General features: G+C 40.6%; 1 protein-coding gene across 5 annotated transcripts in view; it reads left to right on the top strand.

Annotated features, from left to right (window-relative positions):
- Positions 1 to 17939, top strand: part of LOC131066686 (uncharacterized) — a 183383-nt gene that overhangs the window by 69188 nt on the left and 96256 nt on the right. For all 5 annotated transcript variants that reach the window (XM_058001516.2, XM_058001514.1, XM_058001518.1 and 2 more), the window contains one exon: positions 10902 to 11047. In XM_058001516.2, the coding sequence (XP_057857499.1) occupies positions 10902 to 11047 (146 nt within the window). The remainder of the gene's footprint in view (positions 1 to 10901; positions 11048 to 17939) is intronic.

Raw genomic sequence — 17939 nt, 5'->3', positions numbered from 1 at the left:
CGGCTTATCCTCCCCTGGATAATAGGCTTGTTTACCAAGTACATGAGTGCCTGGTGGTCTACGTAAAACGTGAATGGTGTAGCCAGTAGGTAATGACGGAATTTCTGTACGGCATAGACCATGCCGAGGGCTTCGCGTTCTGTGGTACTGTAGTTCTTTTCAGCCTTCGAGAGCAACCTGCTGGCAAAATAAACGGGGTGGTCCAACCCGTGTCCTCCTACCTGGGCTAATGTAGCCCCGATGGCATAGTTTGAGGCATCCACGTGAATGTGGAATTCCTTATCCCAATTCGGGTATGCCAGTATGGGTGCTCCCATCAACCTTGTCTTCAGCTCTTCAAAGGCCCTGCTTTGTGGCTCTGTCCAGATGTATGGTTCCCCTTTCCGTGTCAACTTATCCAACGGGTGGGATACCTCAGCGAAGTTCTTGATGAACCTCCTGTAGTACCCCACATGACCAAGGAAGGATTTTATCCCGGTGACGTCCGTAGGAGGTTCCATTTCTACTATTACCCGAATCTTGTTTGGGTCCATTTTCAATCCTTCTTTACACACAATGTGTCCAAGCAATCTTCCCTGTGGTACCATGAATCTACATTTCTTCGGATTGAGGGTCAACCGTGCCCTCCGACATCTCTCTAGGCACTCCCCGAGGGTTTTTAGGTGGGTGTCCTGTCCACTGTAAATAGACCAATCATCCAAGAAGGCTTTGAAGTTCCCCACCGACATCTTGTTGAAGATGTGCAAGATGATGCGCTGAAAGGTGGCAGGTGCATTGCATAGACCGAAGGGCATTCGTTGTATGCATACACCTCGTCCTCCACTGCGAAGGTTGTTTTCAACTTGTCTTCCTCTGTGATGGATATCTGGTTGTACCCAGAGAACCCATCCATGAAGGAGTAGATTTCATGTCCAGCTACTTCCTCCAAGATGTTGTCGGTGAAGGGTATGGGAAACGGGTCTTTAATAGTGACAGCATTCAGACATCGGAAGTCTACACAGATCCGGATCTGATTGGCCTCTTTCTTGAGGGAAATCACAATGGGAGACACCCATTCACTTGTCTGAACTTTGAAGATTATGCCCGCTTCCAACATCCGCTCAATTTCGTCGTCCACCCGTGCAGCATAATTCTTGTTCATACGGTAAGGCCGCTTCCTCACCGGCTGGGCTCCTGGTACCAATGTTATTCGGTGTACACATAACTCTGGGGGCACGCCCTTCAGGTCCTTGTACGTCCATGCAAAGACATCCTTGTATTCAAGGAAAATTTTGAACGCTGTAGCCTTCAGCACTGGATTCTAGTCATCTCCGACAAGGATGATCTTGGGGTCACTCATCCCCTCGAGGTTTGTCTCCTTTAAATTGGCTTCCTGGTATTTAATGGGCTCCCCCTTCGGGAATTGGTGTGCCGGTGTCTCGTTCACCGAGGCCCTCCCTTCCTTGTACTCGCCATATTCTAGGGGAAATACATCTGGTTCTTCCTCAATGCTCAATACATTGCACGAGGGTGTAAATATTTCATAGTCTCCCATTTGCCAATGGAAGAGACCATTCAAGGAGTCCCCGTCGTCCCCTGAGCATGCCTCCAGTTCTAACACCCCTTCGTCACTAGGCTCCATGCGGTGTCCGTCTCCGCCCTCTGCCAACTGGTCTCCCTCAGATTCCGAGTCGGAGGAGGATGCCAACTCCTCACTCACCATCTGCGTACAGAGATCGATCACGTACTTCCCACCTTTTCCAAGGAAAGAGTATTCCGCTTCCAGTTATGGTTTGCTTTTGCTACAATGAGCCACCCACGCCCAAGGATGGCGTCATACCCTTTCTGCTTCAGGGGAATTACTACAAAATCCAGCATGAATGGCTGTGTGCCAATCATCACTTGCTGGCCCATGAGGGTACCAAGGGGTTTAATCCCATGTTGATCTGCCCCTAGTAGGTTGAACGTGGGGGGCCACAACGTTGGCTTTCCCAGTTTTTTCCCTGTGGCATCTAGGAGCACATTTACTCCTAACCCTCCGTCCACAATAGTGTCTGTCAAGGTAGTCCCCAGTATGCCCATTTCTACCACCGCCGGTTGGCGTCCGCTGATGACTACCAACAACATGGGGTCGACCGTGGGGCTTAGGACCTCTCTTAACACAGGGTCGGCTGTGGGGCTCACGACCTCCCTCATTTTCACTTGTGAGGGTACAGAGTTTAAGATAGCCGTTTTTAACTGCGGCACGGTCTCCAGGAGGTCTTGTATTCTCACGGGTACCTCCATCTGCAATATTTGTCGTAAGATTTCCTCTTCTCCCCTCGTTCGTGGCTGATTTGAGGTCTGGTGGCTGTTCTGTCCTTGTGCGGCCATTTCCTTTGTGATCTCGTCTCTTGCTTCCCGCACTCTCGCTGTCTCTGTGTGGGGATTTGGGTATGCACCCTGTTTGGCTTGCGCCCTTGTGATTGCCAACACTTTTGCTTTCGTGGGTTCTATGTTTAGGAGGTTTACACCAGGTTTCGGGCAATTTGCGTCCTCATGGTCGCCTGGCCCGCACCATCGGCAGAGGTGCTGAGGGTTGGCTTCCTTTGTGCAATCGCGGGTGAAGTGTCCCCACTAATTGCAGGCCCTACACTGGATCATTGGCCGGCCCGTGGCGTCAGTCTGGATCCGGTTTCTGTTATTGTTATTGTTGTTATTTCTTCCGCCGCCGCGTCTGTTATCCTGGTATCCTCCAGATGATGCCGTTGTGTTAGTTTGTTGGCCCGTACTCGTTGGTGCTGTAATATCCCTTGCCCAAACTGACTGATTTTGGCTCAAGGAATATTGTCAAACACTTTGTATGCTGTCTTTCTCTATTCTGATTTTTGTATTTTGGATTGTTTGATACACTTTGAAAGTTGCCAAGAAATTTAGGAAGTTCACCAATGATGTTGACAATACCTCTTACAATGAACTAGTATGCGAGTGCAGTTCTTTTTGGTATTTTCAATGCATTTACATGAAAATTAGATATGGATTGCATACCTATAGCCAACTGACATTTCGACAAACAATTGGCATGCAACTATTATGCTGATCATATATGCTATTAAAAGGACATTTCGTCAAACAAATTGTATGCAACATATATCTTCTTTATTGAATTCATTCCTAAGTACAATGCTGCTATGGATTTGCCAAGACTAATTGGCTTACAAAAAGACTACAGCAATGCCAAAACTGATTCTAAGTTATCACTTACAACAACAAAATTATATGCCTAAGATTTCAATACTAGCTACTAATAGTTGCAAGAGGAACCTGATAATAGTGATGCTCGATGATGGAGATGAAAGTTGCAATCGGAATCAAGCACAAATACTGTAGCGCGCACTGTTCACGCGCACTGTTCACGCGCACTGTAGCAGCAAAAACAAACTTGCAATCTGCTCTTAAAACCTTGAATAATTTGTTGATAATCTCTCCCAACAAGAATGATATAACTCCATGTGCCAAAGAAGGATGATTCACAACCAACTGTAAATGTTCTTCAACAATAAACTTCAAACCCTTGTAGAAAACTTCACCAATTTGCACAAATGAAAGAACTGAAGTATTCTTTCCCACAACTGCAATAATTCAGGTGTTATTTCACACCTTCAAAATTACTATCAATAGGAAGTTTTCGTTTCCTATGATCAAAGAAGAAAATTGCGAAAGCCCTAGGCTCCACAATAAAAATCAATCAAAATACTATTCATCAACTGGATGCCGAGAATGAACTCTTGCTTTTCCTTTTATTCTTTCTTTAAGAGAGCTCAAACACCTTCCTGGCCAATGTGGGATAAAAGATTTATTCCCACATTAAATTATTCACTTAACGCACTTTATTATATTAAAGTGACTTTATTATTATGAAGTTACTTTAGAACTTTATAATAATATTAAAATATTAAATAAATCACTTAAGTCACTTAAACTTTAATATCTCTTGATGTACTTGTCTGATTGCTAAACCGTCTGAGCCAGGAGTCGACTCTCCCCGTTCTCCATGTGATTGGATGCCTGTCTAAAAATAGAAACCCTGAATAGTGACTTACTATAAATAGTAAGTATGTGGAACTGAGTCTAGAAATAGCTGCAAAGGCCCAATCAAGGTTGACACTGCCAATAAGCTCTGCTCAGGTGTCTTTCTATTAATAGGAACCCTGACCCTCCCAAAATAGTAACTTACTATAAATAGTAAGTGTGCTAATCTGAGTCAAAAAACCTGTGCAAAGGCCAAAACCTGAATCCAGCTGAAGAGTAATGTCTCTAATCACCAAGTAACTGCCACACGAGGCCCTCTATCAATAATTATTAGCCTACGAGGGTCAAATGATAGGCTAATTCTTACAAACTCTGATGTTCGCAAAATGGGGACATTATAGGTGCGGATGTCGTGGCCTGCTTCGTGAACAACACCTGGTTCATTTGCGTACTTCAGGTTTTCATGTTGTATGGGCACTCCTTGGTGGAGTGTCCCATCACTTGGCAAATCTCACACAATGCTTTCTTCGGGCAAGTACCCTTTGTATGCCCCTCCTCTTTGCACTCAGTGAACCATATGTCCCCTTCAGTTCGACCGGTGCTTCTCATTGTTTTGAACTCCCTCCTCATTCGCTCCATGTCTTTCTAGAGCGCTTGCACCCGCTTGCCAGCCTCGCCGTCGCTGTTGCTTTCCTATGAAGAGTCATCCTCCTCAGACGAGCTATCCTTCTTCTTTTTTTTCTTCGATGTCTTGGTCTCGTTCTCAAGATCCATCGCTCTATTGTATGCGTCTTTGTACGATGTAGGTGGAACGATTTTCATCTTCTTTCGGAGGGAGTGTTTCAGTCCCTCCACGAACCATCGCTTTTTCAACCCATCTGCTGGTTGACTCTCCATTTTTCCCAATAGTTCCTTCAGTCGCCGACTATAGGCTCGGACAGTCTCGTTCTTGTTCTGCTTCGTTCCATAGATCTCGGCGACTATTTTGTTGTCATCTCTCAGGAGGCGGAACTCTATCCCAAACTCCTTCTTCAGGTCGGGCTATGTGCCGACTTTGGCCTTGTCCATATTTGAGTACTAGTCTATGGCCACTCCTCTCAAGGTTGCTGGGAATTGTGTTACCCATTCATCTTGATCGGTAACACCGTTTGCTGACCATATGGTTTCGCACATTCAACAATGGCGAACGGGATCTTCCTTCCCGTCGCCATTGAACTTCTGTAGTTTCTGTTTACTTGCCATTGATGGGGGCCGTCTCCCTTGCGGTGGCTGTAGCTGTGTCTGAGCCCCTGCGTCGCTCCCTCCGGCGCCCGTGGTGTGTCCTGCGTGGGTGACTGGGGGTACGGTGTTCTGCCTGCCGTGTGTTGCACTTACAGCCGTACAATTGTCCTCCCCTTCTTTCTCACCTGCACCCACTCCTGGCTCCCTTTGGTGATCCTCACTTCGTGGTGTAAGGGATAAGTTTCTAAACTGATCCCGAGTCTCCTCGACTAGATTCCGCTGTAACCTTGTTTCCTCCAGAAACTCTTCGTGGCTCCGCACCCTACGGTGTTTTGGCGACGTGTAGAAATTTCCGTCGGCTTCTGCACCCTCCGTGACACCTCCTTGGTTCCCCTCGGGCCACCCTTCGGCAGGTTGTCCTTCGGCAAGTTGCCTCAGCCTCTGTCTACGTTCTACTTGCTGCTCCAGAATCAAGGCCCTCTGCGCGGCCTCCCACTCGTCCGTTTCTGCTTTTTTATTTCTATCTTTATTCAATAGGTTGGGCATTAATTGCCGTACATTTCCATAATTCACAATACATAAATCAAAACACGTCTTTATTAATTCATTTCCTCAGATACAACTCGTGTCAATGACACTTTTATTTGAATATAGAAGATTCAAGGTTCAATTCCTTCCTGGTTTGGCGCCATCCCGTTCTGCTTCCCATCGGCTGCTATCTTCGTACTGCTGAAGGATCTATTGGCGTTGCTCTTCCCGGGCAATCTCCTCCAGGCGAGCTTGTTTTGCCAGCAATGCCTGTGCAAGCAACCGGGGAAGATGGTTCATCAACCGGTTTACTGCCGGGCTCACCTCCAACGCTGTCCACACGGCACTTGGTGGGATATCCGCCTCCGTCGCCTCTCGTCGGACATAGGTCTGGATGGCTACCTGGAGCAGAATTGAAAATTCTCTCGTTGCGGTGTCTTCTCCTGTGTAAAGTTCTATTCGCGCGTCGTCGGCCTCTGGGTTTATCTCACCAACGGGTAGGCCCATCGTGTTCGTGCGCCATCCGTGTCTTCCGTTCCCGAGTACGTCTAGGCAACAATGCCAAATGTTTGCCCTCTCGGGTGAATAACTTAAAACATAAAGCACGTAATGCAGAATAATAATGCCATAGCTATCAGACCAGTATAAGAGATGTTATTCCATTCATAATTGTGTGTTACAAGTTACATTCCGAAGTATATAAAGATACCGAGGGGGTGCGAGCGCCAACCGTTGCACCGCAACGACCACCCCTCGGTTGCCAACTAACCAAAACAATTACACATAATTAACTAGTCTTATGTTTGTGTAGAATAATGCCACTAACAAGGACGTCCTTTAGAGTTGTACTGTATTTGATTTCGCCTTCCTCATTGATTTTGATAACTGCTTGGAGATGCATTTTGTGGCCTCGATGAAGTGGACTCTCCTTGTGGGAAGAGTACTTGTGTACTTTTGGACTTTGAATTGTTTGGGCACTCCTTTATTGAATGACCCCATAACCTGGCAAATCTCATTGAACATCTTTCGAGGACAATTTCTTTTTGTGTGCCCCTTAATTTTGCGCTCAATACAATATAGTTCGTTAGTTTCTTTCTCCAGCTTCAATTCTTTCATCCTTCGGAGCATATCCCTTCGGAATGCTTGCATTGTTCTTGATTCATTGTCACCATTGTCCTCAAAACTTCTATCTTCCTCTGTTTTTATTTTACTGTGTGATGACATTTTATCTTCACTTTTTGTCCATTGCCTGATTGTAGGTTTTAGAATAGGACGATAGTGGTATTACCTCCATTTTTTTTTCTTAATAATGAAAGAAACCTTCAATGGGCCATCACTTTTTTATACTATTAGCCGATTTTGTTTACAATTTTACTAACAATTCTTTAAGTTTCTGATTATAAACCCGAACCTTGATTTAGATTGTAAATTTCTACTACTATTTCATTAATCATGAAGAAATTTAAGCTCTTCTTTGAAGGCCTTCTTTAATCTCTCCCATTTATTTATGGTGGCTTGGTCAATTTTTGTATACCAGTCAATTGCTATACCTCACAAGGTGGCTAGAAAAAATCGTAGCCAAATTGCTTTATCATCTTGCCCATTTGCAGTCAAAATTGTTTCACAAGTCGTGTAGTGCCTAATAGGATCCTCTGATCCATTTTCTTTATATTTTCCCTAAAGATATTTCTAAAGGGAGCTTTTAATTTCCCACTTAAGTCACTTTTTAAAATTAATTAAATTCAAGTCATTTGCAGAATTTTCTTTATTGGATAACCTTGTTTAATTAATTAATTTTTGCCTGATATAACCCGAAATTAGCCTATGAGAATTAAATGGGCTAAATGGGACACTTTTGGCTACTTTGTGGAAGGGGACATTACAGTGAAGTTTGCAAAAATATAAAAAAGTGTGCAAATTTGGTCAATTTGACAACAATAACATAAATAGCACTTTTAGTTGGGAATTGATAGGGACTGGAACAAATTAGTAGGAAAAATGTGCTCATTCTAGTTCTGCTGACACACCTTGCATTCTTTTATATACTTAAGAACACAATCCTTAAGTTCTTTTGATGAAAATCTCTCATGGATCTGCTTGTAAGTTTTGAAAAATTCTTGGTGACCTTTCAAGGGAGCATCATGGAAAGTCCTTAAAATCTTCTCTTTGGGCTTCAATTCAAGAACAAGAAAGATTCTTTCTTTGTAGAGGGTCAGCTCATTCACCACCTTGTACTTTTCATGTTGCAATGCACCCTCCAAGGTACTAGTGGCAAATGGATTCTTTGCAGACAACAAGAATTTTCTCCTAATCAAAAGTTCTCCATCATAGAACTCAAATGTCCACAATTTTTTTCTTTCCTTTGACATATTCAATGTCAAAATCATAAGCTTGTAGCTTAGTGACCATTGCTGTTGCCTTTCATTGAGATCTTTTTGATTGAGGAAATATTTGAGACTATTATGGTCAGTTTTCACAATGAACTTCGCCACCAACCAAATATTGCTTGAACTTTGTGAAGGCGTGCATTATAGCAAGCATCTCCTTATCATTAATGAAATAACTCTTTTCTCCTCCTCTCAACTTTTTGCTTTCAAATGCAATGGGATGCTTATTCTACATTAGGACAACACCTATTCCTTCTCCAAATGCATCACACTCAAGCTAAAAGGACTTGGAAAAATCAGGTATGGCCAAAATAGGACAAGTGCTCATTATTTGCTTGAACTGATCAAAAGATTGCTCTGTTGCTGTAGACCATGCATTTAAATGCCCCCTTTTTGGTGAGATCAGTAAGTGGGGCAGCCAATTGTGAGAAACCCTTCACAAATATCCGTGTCATAACCCCACATTTTTTGTAATTATTTAATAAAAGACTCCTTATTTTTATTTTAATTTTAATATATGTATTGATCATATTTTTTTTAAAAATTATTAATGTTAACTATTAATTGAGCATATAGACACATAATATAACTTATCATACAATGCAATATCGATATATAATATAAATTATTATATTGACACATAAATTATAAAATAAACGTAAAAACAAAATAATAATATTAACAGACAAAATAAAGCATCCAAGAAATACCTTATTAAACACCATACGATACTATTAAAACTCTATCAAAGCACTTACTAAACAAATTGTATTTAACACATACTAAAGTAAGGGCGTACTACCTTAAGTAGACGCAACAAATGAAACCACGGTGTTTATTAATTAAAAACGCAAGGGTTAGTGCGGCTGGAGGAGGTAGCGGTGACCCCAACAGTCACCACCAATCACCGCAACATCCACGTCTCATGGAGGTAGCCGCTCACACACCCTCCCCGCCAATATTTAAAGTGCAAGCCGAAGGAAACGAAGGGAAGGGGAAGGATACGCAGGAAACGAAGGGGGATAAAGCAGCAACAGGAGACGCAGGTAAGATTCTTACCGCATCAATTTAAACTTGCAATAATATTATCATACATTAATGTAATTACATTCTGGTAAATAGATAAGTATTTATTTAATTAAAGCATAAATTTTGTAGCTATTAAATTCAATATAATTATATTTAAGGATGGTTAAAAATACATTTTTTATATATATAAATTAGATAATGAAATCTAATATATATATATATATATATATATATATATATATATATATATATATATATATATATATATATATATATATATATATATATATATATATATGGGTATATATATATATATATATAATATGAATACATCTACACATATTAAATAAATTAATAAATAATATACAATTACTAATTAAGGATGAACCACATTATGCAATTAAGGACTAGAAGAATGATCTCTACTAAGATAATAAATTAAGCAATTACATATCCAAACCCAGTGAGATAAATGAGGAATTAGGCAACAGGGATAGCAGGAACTACGCCTCTGTCAGGTAGGCCACCCACTGCAGTTGACAAAGGGCTTCTGGCAGGAGGGCCAAGGGGGAGTGTACCGCTCTTGGGCCTGATAAGCGCTACGGGCATCCTAAGGTAGCTTATCCTCTTGATCCCACTAGGAATTAAATATGGAATTGACTTATTGATAACAAATGAACTCAAATGAATTTTGACTAATTACACCCTAGATGAATTAATCAATCATTAAAATTCATTGTTTACGTGTTTTCTTAGATTTGCGAAGTTGGGACATTACAATCCGATGGAAGCCACAAAGCCCAAAAAATTCTTCAATTGAGTAATAGTTTTTGGTGGGAGCCAATCTATGATAGCCTTAATCTTCTCTTGATCAACACTAACCCCTTTGAACCCAATTACATGATCAAGATACATGAAATCTGTCATGCTAAACTCGCACATGGATTCCTTTGCAAATAGAGATTCAGCCCCCAAAATACCCAAGACATCATCCAAATTCCTCATATGTTCTTCCTAAGTCTTACTGAATATTAGGATTTCAGCAAAAAACACCAAGACAAACTTTTTGAGCTACTTGTTGAAGATTTATTCATACAAGATTGAAAAGTTTCTGGAGTATTTGTTAAGCAAAAAGGCATAATTAGGAACTCATAATGCTCAAAATGGCATCTTAAATTCAAAAAGGGAGTGAGTGTTCTAAAAGGTGTTCCAAGAAGAGTACTAATGTATAATAGAGTGATAGAATGGATTGTGTGGTGTGTGAAAAATGCAAAAAGAGTGGTAGAAACATGTAGTAAACTCAATGAATCCAAAGTGGTGTACAACAAGAGTGGAAAAGTGTTAGGGTATGCACTTTTCTGCTCTACAAAGAAACATCTAGTGTGTTAAAAAAATTGAAAAGTCTTTATCAACAAAATCCTTTTTAGTGTTAGAAGTTAATTTGATTTTGAGTGTGAAAGTAAAAGAAAAGTATTTATTAATTTGAGGAGGGTAGTTTACGTGTTGATATACAAAAGTGAATAAATAATATTTTATTGCACCATAGATAAATATAATCTCTTTTCTTTTTAATGGAATCTTTTTTCTTCTTTCTAACAAGTAATTGCTTTTAATTTTTTCGTCTCTTCTTGATGATTAGTAATCAAATCCAATTATTACAAAAACACAAATTTGTACATTCTAATTGTAAGGTAAACTAGACTTATACTATAAGGGTTGTCTTATTGAATTGCATCTTTCATATAGGCTTGCTCTCATGGGCATGAGGAATGTGCAAAGGAGTTGTTGGATAAGGGCTCGATAATAAGTCCACACAAGACTAATGGATTCACTCCATTGCATTATGCCGCTGCAGGAGGCCATACTTCTATTGTTCGCTTGCTTATCTCAAGGTGCCAATCATACTATGTGCTAGATGTTTTATCTGAAGTTTCCATTACTTATTAATAAATGATAATGTTCTTGGTGGTGCTCTTTGATTAACAAAAACATATCTTTTTTGTATATAGAAAGAAAGAAAAGAAAATATATTAATGTCCACAAATGACCAAAGATAGATCAATTGGATTGGAACATATACCAAGTGAAATGGTACAGGACTGTGGCAGAAAAAGAGGCCCTAGATATAACCCCTAAGCAAGCACAATAATAAAAGAAAAAGAGGGTGAAGACCTTGTGTAGTCGGCATAAAATGCCTATGGTTATATTTGATAATATTTACCAATGTATTAATTGTTTGTATTAAGTGGGTTGTCACTCTTGGGTAGTTAATGTGCCGGTTGGTTGATGGTTGTGTACCTCTCGACAACCGTTGGGTTCTTTAAATATGTTGTGTACCACCAAGGAAGGTAGTACGATATGGTCGGATCTATTGTAATCCTTGGCCAACTATCTTTGGTCTCTTCTCTGTAATAATTGCATGTGCGAATAAAGATATATTTTATTGCGGCATTTGGTATGCATTATCATGTACATTATTATTTCCTGTATTTAATTTCTTAGTTGTAGTAGTAAACATTTTGGCGTCGTTGCCTTAAAAGAAGTCGGGTCAGTCTTGAGTGATTCATGCTCGTAGACCCTAATAAAAGTGAGAAGAGGCCACAGGGTGGTCAAGACCAAGCGATTAGGTGATCCATTGACCCTTGGCCAGAGGGAGTCATAGGGACGAGTTAGAGCCTGGAAGTACCTGAAGTGTTGGGACGCTGGAGGTGGACGTGTATAGTATGCGTGCGTGGCCAAGAGTGCAAGGAAAGCGCCGAAACGTGGCGGTTCGAACAGTCCACCCAGGTTCGGCACACTTGGAAGTACCTGAAGTGTTGGGGACGCTGAAGGTGGACGTGTAGAGGACGCGTGCATGGCCGGGAGTGCAAGGAAAGCATCAAAATGTAGCGGTCAGAACAGTCCCCCAGGTCCGACACACAAGGGAGTAAGCAGGCGAGAAAACCAATTTGCGGGAACTTGTCCCTCGTCAAGGATTTGAGCCGAAGACTCTCTCGGTATCTTCTGAGTGAAAACAATGATGAACACCCAAGAGAAGTAAAAACTCCCTAAATTTACTGGGGATGGATCAGAGGATCCCGTACGACATTGCAAAACATGTATAATGATACGGGAGGGGAATGGCCTAAATGACCAAGACTACTAGTTGAAGGCATTTCCCGCCACCCTTCGGGGAATTGCCATTGACTGGTACACAGACCTCGATGCCAAGTGTAAGGCATGATGGACTGATCTAAAGAAGGCATTTGAAGAAGAGTTCAAACTCCTGAGGGATGACAACAAGATTGTAGCAGAAATCTATAATACCAAGCAGGGTAAAAATGAGAGTGTACGTGCTTACAACTGTAGGCTCAAAGAATTGTTAAACAAGATGGAGAACTAGCTAGCCGACAAGTTGAAGAAGAGGTGGTTCACTGAGGGATAGATCCCTTCGCTGCGCAAGAAGATGAAAGTAGTGCCTTCGTCCTCGTACGCTGATGTTGACAATCAGGCGATGGACATCGAGAGTGAAAACAAAACCTCCTCTTGAGGGAAGAGGAAGATCGACAATGACGAGATCACTAAAGGTAGCAGTGATGAAAAATCCAAAACCGTACGAGCCCTTCGATGGGATATTTGAGAATGATGAAAGAATTAAAGGCCGAGAAAGGAACCAATAAAGAAAGTAATGAACTATGGTGTATTGAATGCAAATTTGAGGGGCACACAAAAGGTAATTTTCCTAGAAATATGTTTTGTGAGATTTACCAAGTGCTGGGGCATTCAATCAAGGAGTGTTCGTATAATTTGAAGACTAGGAGAATGGAGGTACTCTTTACACAGGAGTCTAGCCCATGGACACCACAAAATGTATCGCTAGTCGGTTATGGAAATCAACGAGGGCGAAATCAAATATAGTATGATTCTAGAGGACGTCCTATCATACAATGCCGACAATGTAGTGAATGGGGACACTTTGCGAGAGACTGCCAGAACAAGAAAGACAACGTACAATTATTGTGCAAATGGTGTGGATCAGGTGACCATGAAGACACCAACTGCCCGAAGCAGAAGGGTATTAATATGTTGGATGTGGAGGAACAAGAGGATGCAGTTTTGGCAATCATGAGAGCACAGATGAAGAAGGCGATGTACCCGGACGCTTGTACGGAGAAGGAACGACTCCGAGAAGCTAGAGCCGAAGCAGAACAAGTACTGGCGAAGGAACGAGTTACCTCCAATGGAACTCCAAGTACGTCATTGCGGGAGTCAGAGAAGAACATAGTTCAACAGGTGCTATAGATGACCATACCCATCATGGTGGCAGACCTTCTTCAAACTATGCCTCAACTGAGAATGGCAATTGCTAACATAGCTAGTGACAACACAATCATCCAGAAACAATGTAAGCCACATGAGGAACTGTCAAGAAAAACACCACTCGAAGGGAATGAGTCTAGTGATCCAATGTTGCTGACGATGAGCATTGAGAGGAAGTCGGCTGTTGTTGAGATTGAAATAATGGGCCAAAAGTTGGCAAACACCATCGTCGATGGGGGTTTGACAGTTAATGTGCTACTAGAGGACACTTGGAAATGTTTAGGGAAGTCGACGCTCTGGCCGCCGACCTTTGATTTGGTAGGTGCCGACCAGCATGGAATCAAACCATTGGGGATGTTGAATGCACATAAAGTATTGATTGGGACACAACAATTTCTGTTGGACTTTGTTGTCATCTAGTTGTAGAAGAAGGGGTACGATGCACTCCTCGGGAGGGGATGGCTGATTGCTGGCAAGGCAAATCACAATTGGAAGTGGAACACACTCTTGATCGAGAGTAAAGGAAGTACATCATCGACTTGAGAAACCAGGTGGTGAGCGAGGAGTTGGCATCCTCCGGATCAGAGTCTGAAGATGGAGAGTCCGGTATGGACGAAGGAAGGAAAAGCGTGGAACAAAACAACAAAGGGGTATTGGAACTGGAAGATTATTCTGAAGATGGGGATGATTTCCTTGAATGGATTATTTCAATGGCAAATGGAAGACTATGAGGCATTTTTGCCAACATGTAATTTCCTTGAAGCTACAACTCTCAGTGAAGAGAAACCTATGGAAGCATGTAAAGTTATGCATAATACATTTGGTAGTACGGAGATGGAAAGTGGATGAAAAAGCCTATGAAGGAAGAACATAGGCAGTACGAACAAGGGAGCTTGCACGAAAGGAAATCATACCCGTACAATGTCAAATCGTATGCAAGTATATTGTTAAAAAATATGGAATTGAGAGAAAAAATTAAACAAAAGGAACCGTATAGGCAAAGACAAGAACACTACACAGGAAGTCCATACACTGTATGAAGAGCACAAAGATTGGTCACGAGGCTACTTCTGTACACCGTATGAAAGGCAGGAAGGGGTTGTGCAATGAGTAGGTCACTCATCGTACGAGAACAACAACGTACATCATTCACTGTATAGACACAACATTAGCGTACGGACACAACAACAACATATACCATCCACTATACGGTCACAACAGCAGCGTATGTCATCCACTGTATGGACACAACAACAACATACATCACCCACCGTACGGACACAACAACACTGTATGCCATCCATCGTACGAACACAACATCTTACGTCATCCACTGTACGGACAAAGCAACGTACGAGTGCACCAATGGCTTCATCCATATGTCATATGGGAAGAGAAGTTTGTATAGGTTGAATCATACAAAGAGTTTTCATGGCATCCGAAGAAGCCCGTACAATGGCAAGAAGAAACAAATCCGTTCGAGGGGTTCATATGACGATGGAAAAGGCCCGTATGGTGTTCGAAGGAAACCAATCCGCATGAGTCTATATGACGAATGGAGAAGCATGTACGGGTTGAAAAGGTAGCAAATCCATACGAGGAATGGCCATTGAAGAAGTCCATACGACATGGAGCAAAATCCGTACGTGGGGATAGTTCACAGAAGGTCATACAGAAAGGATGTGGAGAATAGGAAGAACATGTTATAGTACGAGGTCAATCCCAGACGCCATACAATACAACATTGTACGGAAACACTAAACCGTACGTAGAAAAGTAGTCGAGCCCGTACGTGAGGAATGAGTCAAGGCGGCAAGTGAGTCAAAGTTGCAAGCCGTATGTGAAAATTCCACTTGAGCCATGGATTAACTCTGCAAAATATCGATATACAAGAGGAGAGAATGAACTCCCTCTAACCTTTGGGGATGAACTACGAAGCCTCCGACTTCCCTTGAAGGGATACGTAGGCAGGGTCATTTGGAATGAACCCTCGAGGCTTAAGTCTAGGTCCAATAGGGATCTTGACTTCAAGAGCTTACCACCTTTGAGTGCAAGTATAAGTAGTGGTGTAGAACTTTCACCACTAAGGCAATTGAAGGAATTAAGAAGTTGACATTTCTAAGTTAAATTGAGAAGTTGTTTATTTAAGTTGGTACTTGTAAAGGTAAAATAAAATAAAAATTGTAGTGTCCAAAGGGTGGATATTACAGTGGCATTTCTAAATATTGTTTAGATTAGAACTTTGAGGCATGAGGTTTCCTTTGACACCAGCTTTGTGGTGTTTTGGCAAACACCATATTTGTAGAGATTGATTACAAATGTTAATAGCACGTTTTAAGCCATCCAATCAAAATTGTGTTAACGCCAAATCTTTTGAAATTTTTTCAAGAAAGGAATGAGAAACATTCTCCAATGAAATGAAGTTTAGTATGTTTATAGTTTTAATCATGAGGCACAGAGGTTTTACATGGTGGAATTTTTAAAATATTGATTTGAACTCATCATGCAATAAGTTGATCACTATGGGGAAATCTATCTGATGGCTAATATGCTAGAAATGTTTTTTAATAATTAGATACATACAACCCACAAAGTATTTTCTGTTGAAGCTTTAGAGTACACCACATTGTGTGTGTTTGGAGAATCATGTTTAATATGCCATTCTTGAGTAAACTATCAAATATATAATGCCCCTAAAATAGTTGTGGGATGGAAAATGTATTAGATCCCCACAAACCTATTGCATTTTTTGTTAGTCACCATAGTGGAGATTTTTAGTCTAACATACTTTCTTGCTGGTACAACAACTCTTGAATGGCCAAGACAGGCCAATTAAGTGCTCCTCATATGAACGGGAGTGACCCTTTCAGCAAAATATTTTGAAGATGAAATATCATGGTTCAATTTGCAAGAATTAATAAAGTTTGCTTGATTTGTTATAATTTAAGCTTTACAATGATCGTTTTTACTGTATGTATAAGTTTTAGTAACTAGTGCTGGAAGAATGAATGTATAGGGTCTAAGAGAATTGAATGGTACATAATTCAATGAGTGTGGCTTGTATTTATAATTGAATGGGGAAGTTATGTGGTAGTTGCAACTCGTTACTTCAATTATAAATTACCTTTTTGGCATAATAAAATGATGTTATTACACCATTTAACATATTATATCTAACATTGAATTGTATCCGAAACCCCACTTCGTGACTAAGCCAAAGACAACTTCAAGTTTGTCCTGAAGTTTGACAGAGAGAATACTGCCAAGAAGTTTAGTCCTTAGATGGCTGCCTCTAAGTTCTGTGATAAAATTTATATAAGTCAAGCACACAAGTTTGTTTGCCTCCAGTTTTCTTGAATATTGCAGAAAGCTCTTGCTTCAACTTGTCTATTAGTAGAGTGTGGTGTTGTATATATTGGACCATTAAAAGTCGAGTCTCACCTATTAGACTGATCAACTACTCTAGTAGGATTTAGCATTCTAGCAACTTGATGAACAACTGCCATATCTGTAAGAATCCCTACCGGATATTTCAAAACATACAGGCAATTATCACAAATTTTGCTTGACAAGCATTTCATCAAACAATTTGTTGCTAGCTGGTCTGAAAATTGTTTCTGATTGAATAACAAATTTATCAACTCCAAATGACTTCATCATTGGCTCTCCAATCAATTGGTATGACTCCCTTCAAGAGGTATGGTCCCACCAAGGATGTACGACAACTATTAAAATGGTACGACTTCCTTTTTAAAATGTTGCAACCTCTCTTTTTATTTCCGCATTGACTTTGGCCAGCATTCCAAGTTGTGTTGCTAGGTAGGAAATAAGTTTACATGTGAATCTTCTCTTCTTTAGGTAGCATAAAGGAGGTGTATGACACTTTGTGAGGGATGGTTGGGTAGTCTCATCCTTAAATAAAATTTATATTTTGAAATTACTTCACCTTGCACACACTCCATTGCATTATTTCTGATTTTCACTGGTTGCACACATTACTAATAAATTTATTATTTACCTGCAAATCTAAATAAATTTGTACTTGAAAACCTGGCAAACTTGGGAAGCTGAAAGATAAGTCAATTTACTCCAAATCGTGCAAAACTTGAATCAATCTCCACATTACAAACCCCGTGTGGATTCACAAAGGATTGATTAAGTTGGTTTTTGTCAACAAAATCAATTTTCGCCTTATGGTTTTCGTCCTAGGCTAAATAGTTGAACCAAAGCTCGAACTCTAAAAGAGGGTTTCTCCAAATGAATAACCAAGAATTTGAAATGAGTTTGCACAATCCTCCTTTCAAAACCCTCTAGGAACTTTCTGGAAATTTAATCATAAAATCACTTTTAAAATATTAATTTCTTTTTGCTCATAAAAGTGACTTTATAATATTTTATTTTATCTTTTGGCGCCAAGTAAAGTCACATAATTAAAATATAATAAAAAATATGCAAACATAATTAATTAAATACAAGTCCAAAAAA

The sequence above is a fragment of the Cryptomeria japonica genome, chromosome 3 (assembly GCF_030272615.1).
Source record: "Cryptomeria japonica chromosome 3, Sugi_1.0, whole genome shotgun sequence".
NCBI classification, from domain to species: domain Eukaryota; kingdom Viridiplantae; phylum Streptophyta; class Pinopsida; order Cupressales; family Cupressaceae; genus Cryptomeria; species Cryptomeria japonica.
This window is presented reverse-complemented; position numbering and strand designations above follow the sequence as displayed.